We start from the raw sequence: 14,111 nt of genomic DNA on the forward strand, positions 1-14,111 counted from the left end.
ACCCCAAAATACTGATATGAATTCCTAGTGTAATCAAATATCTAGACTGTTTACATTTTCCTTCCAGTCTTCTACAACCATTCACATCAGGGTCCCTTATAACCCATACATTGCATTTGAATGATATGCCTTTTTTTGTTTTGTTTTGTTTTGTTTTGAGAGAGAGCATGCAAGCTTGTGTGGGAAGGGCAAAGGGAGAGGGAGAGAGAATCTTAAGTAGACTCCACACTCAGCACAGAGCCCAACACGGGGCTCGATCTCACAACCGTGAGATCATGTGCTGAGCTGAAATCAAGAGTCAGACACTTAACCAACTGAGCCACCCGGGTGCCCCTGGAATGATACACCTCTTATATCTCTTTCAATCTAATATTCCCCTGTCTTTTCACTCCTTGGATTTTACTTGAAGAAACTGGATCATTTGTCTTGTCCTCTATCTCATTTTAAAATAGAGAAAGGGAGTGCTTGCTTCAGCAGCACATAGACTAAAATAGAGAAAGGGACAAAAGTACAGTCAAGGAGTTTTGAAGTAAAGAACAAGTACAGGGCTGGCTGTTCTGAGCACATGTAGGGGAACTGACATCTTCTCCAAGGTGACCCTTCCCACTACGTCAGAACTGCTTGTTTCACCGTCCATTTTCATACAAAACCGAATAAGATATTCTTGCTGTCTGTCCATCTGTGTATATGGGGTTTGGGTTATACTTGAACACAGGTTCCTTGTTTTGCATCAGTAGCTTGGTGTGTAAGAGACTTCCAGATCCTGACACAGCATAATCTCTGACTTGGCAGCTCTGGTCACCTAAGGGACAGCTCAGACTTGTGGTGTTGAGAAGCTGCCTCCAATTAGCAGGAGGCTCCAGCCCCTGCCACTACCCAAGAGCAGATTGCTTCCTGCCTGTGGCTTTCTGCTCAGTCTGGTAACATCGGTCTCCTCTGCAGAGCAAATGGTGCTTTCCTTTACTACATGAGGTTTGGAAAGCAGTCAGTTGGAGTCGCTTGAGTTGAAAGCAGAGAAACTGAGCTGGGTGTAAGTGGTAAGGCATGAAGGCAGATAATGCTGAATGCCACAAGAAAAGCATAGATGAAGTTCGCCGCATCGTCAACCAGCCATGTGTGTCACTGTGCTTTAGACCAGATGTGCAGCCTGGCGTGGTGTGAAGATCTGGGAGTTGCCTAAACCTGCTGTCAAATTCCTGTTGCTCCATTTACTTGTAAGATGGGGCAGGTTATTTGATCCATTTACTCTTCTGTGGGATGGAGCCAAAGGTGAGAGGGAGGCGTATATAGTTTTGACCTTGCAGGATTTCTGGGAGAATTAAACCAAATGATATATGTTGAGCAAGTACCATAGTGCTGGCTCCTATGCAGGGGTGGTCATCGGATGGCAGCTATGACGGAGGGGGGTGCAGAAGTGTGAAGAAAACTTGACATTTGAGCTAGACATTAAACAGAGGATTTAGAGGGGCACCTGGGTGGCTCAGTCGGTTAAGCATCTGACTTCGGCTCAGGTTGTGATCTCATGGTTCATAAGATCGAACCCCACATTGGGCTTTGCAGGGCCTGTTTGGGATCCTCTCTTTCTCTCCCTCTCTGCCCCTCCCTTGCTCTAGCTCTCACTTGCTCTTTCTCAAAAATAAATAATAAACTTTAAACAGAGGGTTAGATTTTATTATGAGGAGGTTAGTAGAGTGGGCATTTTAGGTAGAACCCAACATTAGGAACAAAGAAAAGAGAGGTCAGAGTCTATATAGAAATATCAGTCAAAAGGAAAAGCGTAAGGAAAAAAAAAGCAAATATAAGGTAAATCCCTTGGGTGCTTCATGAGCCTGCCCTGGAAGACTCTGCTTAAAATATGCCTCTCCATGTACCTGGCAGCACCCAGCCCGTCACTGCTTCGTATCCCCGCAGTGAACGGTGCCCATCATTTTTTTCCAAAACACACCTCAGTGTTTGTGGGAGGGATTTGGACTTTATATAAACACCAGGAAATAAGTAGTAAAGTATTACAGTCCTTGTGTCCCTGAACCTCAGATACGTTCTGAAGTATAGTGAGGTGTGACAAATATTCCACCTCTAATTATCCATTTTACATTCACAGTTTTCAACTTCCTTATGAAGCAATTTCAGTCATATACAAAAGTAGATAATAGTATGAGCTTTTGTAAATCAACACCCAGCTTCATCTGTGAACATACCAACTTAATGGCCAACCATATTTCATCTGTACTCTGATCCATAATTTTATCCATAGACACCTAACATACATTATCATCACTTTCCAACAATAATTCCTTAACCTATCGAGGCAGAGTTCACGTTTCTAGTGATCTCTAATACCACAGTTTTTTACTTCCAAGTGTTCTGAGAAGAAACCAGGTCTTTTGACCTATAGAGTTTCCCACCAGAGTTTCCCACCATCTGGATCACTGAAATCATCTCCTTGGGGTAGTTTGAAAGATTTCTCTGTCTGCTGTATTATTTTCTGTAAATTGACAGCTGGTTCTAAAGATTTTTTGATCCAGTTCAGGCCTCAGATGTAGTGTTTAGTTTTCCCATCAGGAAGCTCATTAAAGTGGACTATTTGTTTGGTTTGGGATTTTTTTGTTGTTGTTTCTGTGATATTAGCAGCTCATCCATTAATTCATTGGGAGCTATAAAAATGATGAGACTCTGATTCATCTTGAAGACGTCTCTAAAGGGAAACGTGCTGGAGCATCTGGGTGGCTCAGTCTGTTAAATGTCAGACTCAGGTCATGATCTTGCAGTTCATGGGTTTGAGCCCCTGCATCAGGCCCTCTGCTGACAGCCTGGAGTCTACTTCAGATTCTGTGTCTCCCTTGCTCTCTACCCCTCCCCCACTCATGCACTCGCTCTCTCTCAAAAAATGAATAAACATTAAAAAAGATTTTTTTTTTTAAATTTACATCCAAGTTAGTTAGCATATAGTGCAACAGTGATTTCAGGAGTAGATTCCTTAAAGCCCCTTACCCATTTAGCCCATCCCCCCTCCCATAACCCCTCCAGTAACCCTCTGTTTGTTCTCCATATTCAAGAGTCTCTTATGTTTTATCCCTCTCCCTGTTTTTATATTATTTTTGCTTCCCTTGTGTTCATCTGTTCTGTGTCTTAAAGTCCTCGTATGAGTGAAGTCCTATGATATTTGTCTTTCTCTGACTAATTTAGCATAATACTCTCTAGTTCCATCCACATAGTTGCGAATGGCAAGATTTCATTCTTTTTGATTGCCGAGTAATAAATACTCCATTGTATATATATACCACATCTTCTTTATCCATTCATCCATCGATGGACATTTGGGCTCTTTCCATACTTTGGCTATTGTTGATAGTGCTGCTATAAACATTGGGGGGCATGTGCCCCTTCGAAACAGCATGTATCCCTTGGATAAATACCTGATAGTGCAATTGCTGGATCATAAGGTAGTTCTATTAAAAAAAAAAAATTTTTTAAGAGAAATGTGCTCATCTTCTGATTGGTTAGCCAGTGTAGCAATGGTTTTAAGACTGGAATCCATTTTACTGTGGATGTGAGGAGAATTAGCCACATCTTTCTAGACCATGCTAACACATACTTCTGAGATGGTTTCTCAGACATTATATTGAGAACCAGTGGTGCTTTTCAGAGATGTCATTAGGTTTCTCCAAGACCTTCCCCCTGGAAGCAAGACTGCCTTGAAAAATGCAGAGCTGGTGCTCAGGGGATTGGAATTGGAGTAAACTGACTTCACAGATGAGGTAGAAACTCAGGAAAATGGTCTGCGAAAAGCAGTGGAATTCTAAATTGCTAGTAACATCCTGTGCTGTTGTTTCTCTAGGTTTCAGTGGACCGGGTCTTAAAGACCCTGAAAGAAAATGCCAATAAAGCCAAAAGTTTACTCCTCACTACCATACCTCAGATAGGGTCCATGGAATGGTCAGAAACCCTCCAGAACCTGAAGGTAAGTATCCTTAGCTATCTTCAAGCAGACCCTTCCATAGACCTTCAGCTGCCTTTTTCTCTTATTTTCACTTCACCTTGATTTAGCCCGTCATGTATTTTATACTAGTCTAGAATTTCTCTACAAGTTTTCATGCTCTTTACTATCATACTAAAATTGAGTAGTTTTATATTTTGGCTAATAATGCAAGACTGTTGAAAGTCGAGGTGGTGAGAGTTTTATTATCTAGTCCGCCAGGTTCTTAACATTGTCATGCTTTGCAAGGTATCACTAAGTCATACTTTAAAGAAGATTGATTGTGCTTATTGTGCACATGGCTTACATTGTTGACAAAGCTATTTGCTGTTTGGCAGATCCATGCAAAATTTAAAGCCAAAACACTAAGATAGCAATACCAAAACGGTGCCAAGGAATGTCTACCTAGGGCTGATGTTGTATCAAATTAAGACAGTGATTAATTATAAACATGGGATGGGTTGTAGATTGGTAGCTTTTCAACTCTAGTAGTCATTCCCAGAATATAATTTAAACAGACTGCTAAACTCAGAGACTTATGATTTTTACTTGGACATTTTGTGACTCTCATGATTAACCCCATTGGATAAGGAATTGCCTCAAATTGATTGGATATTATATTCCCCTACTATCCAGAGAAGATAACTAGCATGTTCTAAGGTCTAGAACACACCTGTACTCTTGGATCTTATGACAGGTAGTTGAGAGAGGATTTGAAAAGTTGGTAAGAGCCCTCCCTACCTGAACTGCTACTACCAAGGAGCCCTGGAATGAGAGCCACGATTTCAGTGTGATGAAGACACCGTGTGGTGGTCAGTGATGGACAACTGCTGGGCTTAGAGGAACCATGATTTGGAGTGGATGCTGACTGCATGGTGTAAATGCTCCAGCACAGCTGATTTCAAGCTGTCCACACAAAGCCATTGATAGATACACAGAGCTGGTTCTTGCAAACTGATATAGCAGGCTGCAGCACACCCTATAACAAGATGTCTGTCAGCCTTAAGGACTGGCAAAGTCAAGAATATTGGAATTTGTATTCTGTTTTCCCACTAGACTTCAAGTCCATAAGGGACAGGAAATACATGTGTTGGTTTCAACCTGTATACCTAGGAGATACATGTTCTTAAGTAAGTAAACGATAGCCCTTTTCCCCCATCATAATTGAATGCAGGCAATCCTTACTATAATTGAGAAGGAAAGGGAAACAATAATTTCTAAGAATAGGGAGTGTTATAACCAGAAACCGTTATATTTCCCTGAGTGTGGTGCAGTAGGAGCAGCATAACGTTAGCTTGTCTAAACAAGCACACTATTGATTGTGGGAAATATGACTCATACTTTTGCAGCTGCTGAGGCTAATGTCACCTGCAAAATATGATGGGTTGTTTTTTTTTTTTAGGTTTTCCAACTGACCGTATTTTGACCATGGTCTTTTAAATTTGAAGATAATTTCCCAAGCAATAAATTATTTCAGCCTCATTTTTAAGTAAAAAATGCTTGAATGGTAGAAATTCATGTGTTCCTTTCCTTCTGAGAAACTTCTGAAAGTATGTAAAAATAGTGTATTTCTGTATATATGCATTTTTAAAGAGGGTTAATATGTGTAGCTTTCATCAGATTCTCAGGAAAGAAACGGATCATCAGATTCTGAAGAAAATTAAGAATTGCTGCTCTAGACAAAACTAAGAATCATGACCTCCATTCTGTCACATTAAGGGACACCCTACTAATAACCGCTTATTCTTTTGGGGTTTTCTGGGGTAGCATGTTCAGACCTCTACACTGAAATGTGTATCATCCATTCACTCATGCATTTCAGAAACACTTAGTACCCGTTATGTGTCCAGCTGTGGTTTATAAAGATATATAAGACTTGCTGTGATAAAGAAGATCCTATTATGTTTGGAGATACCAGTATGTTAAAATTTCAAGGATTTTTTCCAGTGGGATAAGGTGAATGACAGAGATTGCGTTAAATTAATCGAGGCTGGAGGTTGGTGCATAAAATGTGTCCTAGTGGATGTGAAAGGGAATAGAGATCTGAGAGAATCTGAACAACCTTCTTGAAATAAACACACTTTACAGGAAAGGAGAGAGAGAGACAGAGGAACAAAGAGTTATGAGCTATGTCCCAAGTCCCACCTCTGGTTGGTTGTTTTTAAGCTTTGGTGAACATGAGAATTTTCTGAGGAGTGTACACCATGAGTCCTCACTCTCTGAAATCAAAATCTGGTTTGGGGCACCTGGGTGGCTTAGTCGGTTAAGCATCCGACTTTGGCTCAGGTCACTGTCTTGAGGTCTGTCAGTTCAAGCCCTGTGTTGGGCCCTGTGCTGATAGCTCAGAGCTGGAGCCTGTTTCAGACCCTGTCTCCTTCTCTTGGCCTCCCCTTCTCGTGCTCTCTCTCTCTCAAAAATAAACATTAAAATCAAAATCTGGTTTGTAATAAGTACTCCAGGTGATTATCCTGATCCTAAGAATCAATACCTACAGCAAGTGCTTGGTTAACTGTAATCTATGCCTGCTTTCTTCCTTTTAGAATACAGCCCAGTTTTCTGTTTTATTACCAAGACATTAAAAGAGCGTGGCTGCCTAGAAGACCAGAAGACTTTCTAATTCCAGTCATTTGGGAAATTTCTGCCTAGTTAATGGAAAAAACATGGAAAGACATGCAGCTCTCATGCCCCTGCCTGCTAAGGAAGAACATGACAAGACATGCACATATCAGAAATGCCTTCTAGAAGGCTTGGACTGCTTCAGAAAACAGAAGGAAAGCAAATCACCAGTTAAACACGTGGAAAAATTCTTAAAAAGACAAGACCCCATTTGCCCTTCCCCCAGTAAGTTTGTAATAATACAGGGTAGGAGATAACATCCAGCTTCCTATGTTACCAAGGAAATATGAAGAAGAACTGGAATTCTTAGACTATTTATTGGTGTAACTGTAAATTCATACAGTCTTTCTGGAGGGCAGTTTGGTAAAATTCCTACAGTTTTAAAAAGTTTTAAAAATACTTACACCCTATGTGCTGGCTACTCTAGTCCTAGGACTTTATCTTTATAAAATTATCAGAGATACAAAGAATTATGTATAAAGAAGGATGTCTAATATAGTTTTAGTTATAATAACAAATATACAAAACAATCTGAATATCCAACAGCTGGAGGTAAATTATGACCTAGCTCTAATTAGATTGTGAAGCAGCCAAGTAAAGATCATGTTTTCACATATTTAATGTCCTAAAGAAATGACTGCTCTGTAATATGAAATGACAAAAGGATATGCGTAAGCATTTTACATTGCTAATTTTGTCTTTAAATTCTGCATTGATGTATAAAAAGACTAGAAATGAATATATTATAATCTTTTGTTACCATATTTGGGGGAGGGAAACAATTTAATTTTCTTTATATTTTTCTGTGTCTTCACATTTTTCTACAGTGAATATACTCAAATGGTAAAGCTGTCTTAAAAATAAAAAAGACCCAGTTCTTGAAAAAATACAGGTGTAATGATACAAAATTTAAGATGGTAATTCTAAGAAGAGTTCTGTTTGAGTTCGATCTTCATGAGTGACTGTACAGTCAGAACGATATTTGGGCCTGCCACAACTTGAGAAAAACTGGGTGTTTAATACTCAGATAGTCTTAAACCATGTAAGAGACTATATACACACATTATAGTGTGTCAGGTATTTTTAAAATTAATATTTGATCTTTGTTTCTACTTTTTGAGTTGATGAATTACTTTACATGAGTTAGTGGTTTAGATTTTTTCATAAAATAGAAGCTTGCTTCTTACACTGCTTTTTGTTAATTTTATAGGAATGTGTTTTGTTCTGTCACAGGGAGATCTTTTTTTTTTTCCTCAGAATTATTACTTTTCACTGTGGGCTGTTACTGGATCCTTTAGTGATATATCCTGTTTAAAGAGTCTGTAAAGTCCATGTGTTTGTGTCTAGGAGATTGGCTTCAAGATAATCTGCTAATTATAAACAATAAAATAAACCAGTTACCCCCAGCATTAAAACATGGAGCTGTTTGGGTTACATGTGATTATGACTCTCGCATTCTCCAATACAGTGATTCAACTCTGGTTGCGCATTAGAGATGCACAGATGGCCTAATGAATCTGAACCCAGGGTTGTCTGGGTCTGTAAACCCTGATTCACTACTCTGTAATACTATGCCTTCCTTTCCTTCATTCTTAGAAGTCTGAGGATATCAAGGCAAAAACGTGGGCATTTTTCTTGCTGCCTTCAGAAAGCACAGTTTTCCCCCAATGACTTATGTACTTTTCTTGATTCAGTAGCCTTTTCTAGCAACCTCATTTTCAGAGTTCTCATTTGGCATATACTCCTGTCTTTTTGTTGTTACCCATCAGTCAGTCTTTTTTTTTTTTTTTTTCATTTTTTTAAAATGTTTATTTTTGAGAAAGAGCATGAGCAAAGGGGGGGCATTTTAAGTTTATTTATTTTGGGGCACCTGGGTGGCTCTGTTGGTTAAGCGTCCGACTTCAGCTTAGGTCATGATCTCATGGTTTTAGGGATTCAAGCTTCACATAGGGCTCTGTGCAGACAGCTGGAGCCTAGAGCCTGCTTCAGATCCTGTGTCTCCCTCTCTCTCTCTCTGCCCTTCCCCTGCTCGCTCGCTCTCTCTCAAAAAATAAACATTAAAAAAATTAAAGTTTACTTATTTTGAGAAATAGCACGCACATGCACGAGCAGGAGAGGGGCAGAGAGAGGTAGAGCTAGAATCCCAAGCAGGCTCCTAGCCATCAGCGCAGAGGCAGATTCAGGGCTGAAACTCAGGAACAATGAGATCATGACCTGAGTTGAGATCAAAAGTCAGATGCTTAACCACATGAGCCACCCACGTGCCCCAGCTGATACCTTATTCTTAAGGACTATGTAGACTTTCTTCCTGGGATGCTTTTTACATGATCTTTCACTTTTTTTTTTTTTTTTTTTTTTTAGCTACAAAATTAAGGGAACGCATTGGTCAGTTTTGAAATATTTTCATTTTCCCTAGTGAAGGTTATGGGTGTAATGGAAAAGTTGTAGCATAGTGACTTAACCCTCTGGAAGAGTGCCAAGTTACTGATTTGTGCATTTGCATCTACTTAAAAACTTTATTGATAATGCATTGTTTTGCATTGTTTTTCATGATTTTGTGGATAAACCAGAATCCTTCATATGTAGAGTGTTAACCAAAAAAGGAGAAGGCTGGAATACCAGGGTTATATTTGAAACCTGACATGTTTTGCAAGTTAGCCTGAGTGCATTCTGGAGTTGTTTATAGTAGGCGAAAGCTTAGGAATGGCTAAAATTCTCAAAGGAGTGGGGGCATCTAAATAAGATACATCAGCTCAAATAAATGATGTGTATCTTTATGCACCAGAATGGAATGATGTCTGTTACAAGTGGAAGTCAGAAAAATACTGGATGTGTGGATAGTGTATTTATGCTTTATGTTCATAGAAAGTTTCTGGTAAGAAGCTTGGTGATAACCTCTGAGGTATGAATCAAGAGATCTACTGTGTACTTCATGTCTTTCTGCACTGTTTGAGCTTTTTACTGTAAGCATCTACTCTCTTAAATTGATACCTTTAAAAAAAAAGTTTATTTGAGAGAGAGCATGTGCAGGAGGTGCAGAGGGAAGGGGGCGGGGCGGGGAGAGAATCCTAAGCAGGCTCCACACGGTCAGTCTGAAACCCCAATGCGGGACTTAAACTCCCAAACTGTGAGGTCATGACTTGAGCCAAAATCAAGAGTTGGATAGTTTAACCCACTGAATCACCCAGGTGCCCCTTAAATTGATACCTTTTAAGGAGTGGACTCTAGAGGAGACCTGGCTTTGTAAAATAAAATAATCTCTCTTAGTTTGACATTGAATTCTGTTAAATCATGTCTGGAACACTATCCAGTTCTGGGCACAACATTTTTAGAACACTGACCATCTAAAAAGCACCAGTTTAGGAAGGTGTGAGGATTGGGAAGACCATGCCACATAAGTAGTGGTTAAAGGAATTGAGAATTTCTAACCATTGAAGGGAAAACTTTTGAGAATTTCCAATATATAAAGGGCTATCATTCAGTTAAGGACTTCCCTATCTCCCTCACTCTTTGATAAACCTCCATAAAAGCAGGAACTGTGTCTTTTTCACTGGAATCCTCAGTTCCTTGTGCTTGGCACAAGTTCAGTGAATATTTGCATCTATGAAAATCTGATCATTCCTGTGTAATTCTGACCTGGTCAAAGACCTCACTCTAGTGGTTGCCCATCTCTCCATGCTCAAATTTTCCCTCTTTGCATCATTTCTCTCTGCACACAAATAATGCTGTTACTTTCTCCCATTAAAAAAGAATTCTTGGCCACAATCCAGTATGCTGTTTGTCTTACTGCTTTGCCTTTCATTGGAATATAACCCCCAAAGATCTATTCTGTCTCCAATTCCTCCTCCTTTCTTCAGCTCACTCCAATCTAGCTTTTCCAGCACTCTACTTTCAGCACCACCACTACCACCATTTTCAAGGTCACCTCCTTACTAAATCAGTCAGTTCTAAGATTTCATCTTTCTTTTTCTATCAGACACATTTGATAGTTTTCATCTGTCCCTCCTCCTTGATAAATATTCCTCACATGGCTTCCAAGGATGCTACAGTCAGTTTTCCTTCTACGTCAATGGTTGCTACTCAATCTTCTTTTCTGATTCCTGCTGTTCTCTCAGATCTTTTAATGTTACCTGCCCCAGGGCTCAATTCTTGGACTTCTCTATCTTCACTCATTCCTCAGTGACTGTTTCCCATCTCCACCCCCACCCTTGCCGCCACCAAATCTCTGCCATTTCTTGGTAGTTGGCAGATTTATGGTTCTGGTCCCTCAGACCAAAATCATGGAGTTATCCTGGACTTTTCAAAACCCACATTCACACCAGGAAGAGGTTTATTCATTCTATCATCCAAAATATATCCAGAAACTGACACCCTCACAACAGCTACTACCTCTACCCTGGTCTGAGCCACTCACCTCTCACCTGGGTGCTGTGATATTCTAACTGGTCCTCTTTTCTTCTTCTCCAGTCCCATACAGCAACCCAGGATCCAAAATGATCCTTGTAAAACATGAGTCATTCCTTTGCTCAAACTCTCTTTCACTCAGAATAAGAGCCTAAATCCTCACAATAGTCCATGAGTCCTCATGGAATCTGCACATGTCCCTCATCTCTGACTTCCTACCAACCATCCTCTGTACCACCGGCCTTGCTTTTCCTGGAGCAGATCAGGCCCTCTCCTGCCTTTAATACCAGAGTATTTGCTTTATATTCCTTCTACTTGGAAAACTTCTCCTAGATAACCACGTGGTTCACTCTATCACCTTCCAATCTCTGCTCAAAAATCACAGTGCATCAACCCAACATCCTATTTTAATGGAGGGCAATGATTCTCACTCCACAGCCCCTGCCCTCCTGCCCATTCCCACATGACTCAATTTTTTTCTTCCATAAGCTATTAACACCTCCCAACAAATCTAATATTTATTTGTGTTTGCTTGTTTGATTTTTGATAACTTCCACCCCCATTCCCTAGAAATGTACACACTGTGAAGGCAGAAATCTTGTTCACTGATAGATATCCCAAGGGACCAGGAAGTGGCACTTGGTAGGCTTTCAAGCCAATACTATTTTGAATGTACGGCTTCTTATTGATTATCACAATTTGCAAAGCCCTGCATGTCCTGACATATTCTGGCTTACTCCAGCCTCTTCTATCTCCCACACCTGACAGCACTACAGACTAGTGCTATCCCTAGAAATATAATGTGAGCCAATATGTAATTTTAAATCTAGGAGCCACATTTTTTAAAAGCCAATTAATTATAATAATATATTTACTTACTCTATCCAAAATATGTCAACATGTAATCAGTAGTGAAAAGTCAAAAAATTTTACACACCTTTGCAAATACTAAATCTTTGGAATCAGATGTGTATTTTACACTTACCAGCACATCTCAAATCTGATGCTAAACTTTCATTAGAAGTAATTTGATGTTATTAAATTTTATAAATTTTACTATGAAAAAGTAGATCCACATACCCATCATTGCAAGTATATTGAAACATCAGTTTTTAACTGAGGGTTGATGGGGGGCGGGACGGAGGGGAGGGTGGGTGATGGGTATTGAGGAGGGCACCTTTTGGGATGAGCACTGGGTGTTGTATGGAAACCAATTTGACAATAAATTTCATATACTGAAAAAAAAATAAAAAATAATAAGAGTAAAAAAAAAACCTATCAGTTTTTTAAATTTAAGTTATGTGCTAAAATTACAAATTGTTTCTCAGTCAAGTAAATTTATTTCAAGTGTTCGACAGCCACATGTGTCTAATGGCCGCCATATCAGAGCAGCTCTTAGACTTCTGGTCCAAGCAGGATACCCCCCTCTTACTTCTGCCCTTTGTTGTCTCTCCACCTGACTGCTCCACCACCACCCTCTTTCATCTGCCTCACTTGGCTGGCTGTCCTTCCTTTTGTGTTCCCCAAACACCCTGTTCACACTGTATTAAATTGCCTGATTGTCCAGTTAGCATAGTGACTGACACATAAGCATTACTATATATATTTGTGAAATGTATACACCCATTATGCTTCTGCCTATTGAAATTTTAGTGATGCTTCCATTTCCATTTCAAATCACTTCTCCCTAGGACTAGAGTCTGGCTCCTTGTAACAGTTCAATTCAGGATAAAGATCATAGTGTCCTGGCATGGCAGAAACCAAAAGTCCATGTTTTTCAAGAAGGGAAAGAATATATTTACAGATAGTATGTTGGTGCCCTAATTAACGTTACTAGAGCCCTTTACCCATTCTATTTTGCCCATTTATATCCCCTTGTTATCTCAGCAGAGGTGGGGGTGAATCAAGGTTTAATACAGTTAAAAAATACTTACGATGGAGGGAATTAGGAATTCTGGGTACTGAATTCTGAGTTGACAAAAAATACATATATGTAATTTATTCTGTTGCCTTGACAATTATTTTTACACATTTCTCTTGTTCATCTTGTCATGTAATCTGTCTTCCCAAGGAGACTGTAGGTTTCTATAAATTATGGATTGATTTAGATGCCATTTCCAAGGTGCCCATGTCTTATTACATTTAATGAGCAACAAATAAAAAGTTGTTGGTTTTGCCTCAATCAGTAGTGTAAACTGAACACTCACATAAACTGAACAGCTTGTGATATCAATAGGATCCTGAAAAAATGATTTTTGAAAAAGTACAGACACTGAAATATTTTAAGTGTTTCAGAACCGAAAAAAGAGATGTGTGCTTGATTCCATAAGTATTTTGTAGCAAAGCACATTTTTTTCAGAATAAAAACAAATGCATTTGATGATTTCATTTAGGGAAAATTAACAGGAAATTGTCAGTGTTTTCAAATGATGCCCTCAGCTTTACAGATGATTCAGGTTTAAAAAGTCTACACATCGGAATGTGATGATGCATTTGTTAACTGCTCTTTTTGACCTCATTTTAGCAAAATTCCTTCCCTGTAAGAATCAAGATTACAAGGTTAAAGCAGTAAGTAATAGCAAAGTCAATTCCAAATGTGTAAGAGAATACAAAGAATAGTAATGAACCTTTATCTATTACCTGGCTTCAAGAATTATCTCATAGCCTATATGTTTCTTCTATACTATACTCCTCACATGTTATTTTGAAGCATTTTACATACATTATATAATTTCAACCATGAGTATTTCAATGTTACATCTAAAAGATCACTATTTTTAAGATAGGCACAATGCCATTGGCACACATTTGAAAATAAATTAAAATTCCTTAGTGACATCAAATATGCAGTGAATATTCAAAACTTCACATATCTCCTGAATGCCACTTTTTTTTTTTTTTTACATATTCTTTATTTGAATCAGGATCCAGTTAAATTCCACACATAGCAATTGGTTTGTATGTATTTTATGTTCCTTTTAATCTCTGAGTTCACTCTCCCATTCTTGCTGGCTCTTTTGCTTTCCCTTTCCCTCCCCATCTTTCATGTGTTCTCTCCTGCTCTCTCTCCTTACAGTTTACTTGGTGAGGAAAGCCAGTTGTTTGTCCTAGAGAG

At 39.1% G+C, this 14,111-nt stretch overlaps 1 protein-coding gene across 2 annotated transcripts in view; it reads left to right on the forward strand.

Moving 5' to 3' along the window:
• The window catches only part of MTAP (methylthioadenosine phosphorylase), a 48,166-nt gene extending 40,155 nt beyond the window's left edge, over positions 1-8,011 (forward strand). Inside the window, exons 7-8 of one of the 2 annotated variants that reach the window (XM_019430670.2) lie at positions 3,839-3,961; positions 5,379-6,505. In XM_019430670.2, coding sequence (XP_019286215.1) covers positions 3,839-3,961; positions 5,379-5,402 — 147 coding nt within the window. In that variant the 3' untranslated portion in view covers positions 5,403-6,505. The other variant, XM_019430669.2, reaches the window with a different exon arrangement.
• Positions 8,012-14,111: the final 6,100 nt, after the last annotated feature.

Source organism: Panthera pardus, unplaced genomic scaffold, assembly GCF_024362965.1.
Source record: "Panthera pardus isolate Hobbes unplaced genomic scaffold, ASM2436296v1 HiC_scaffold_20, whole genome shotgun sequence".
Lineage (NCBI taxonomy): Eukaryota > Metazoa > Chordata > Mammalia > Carnivora > Felidae > Panthera > Panthera pardus.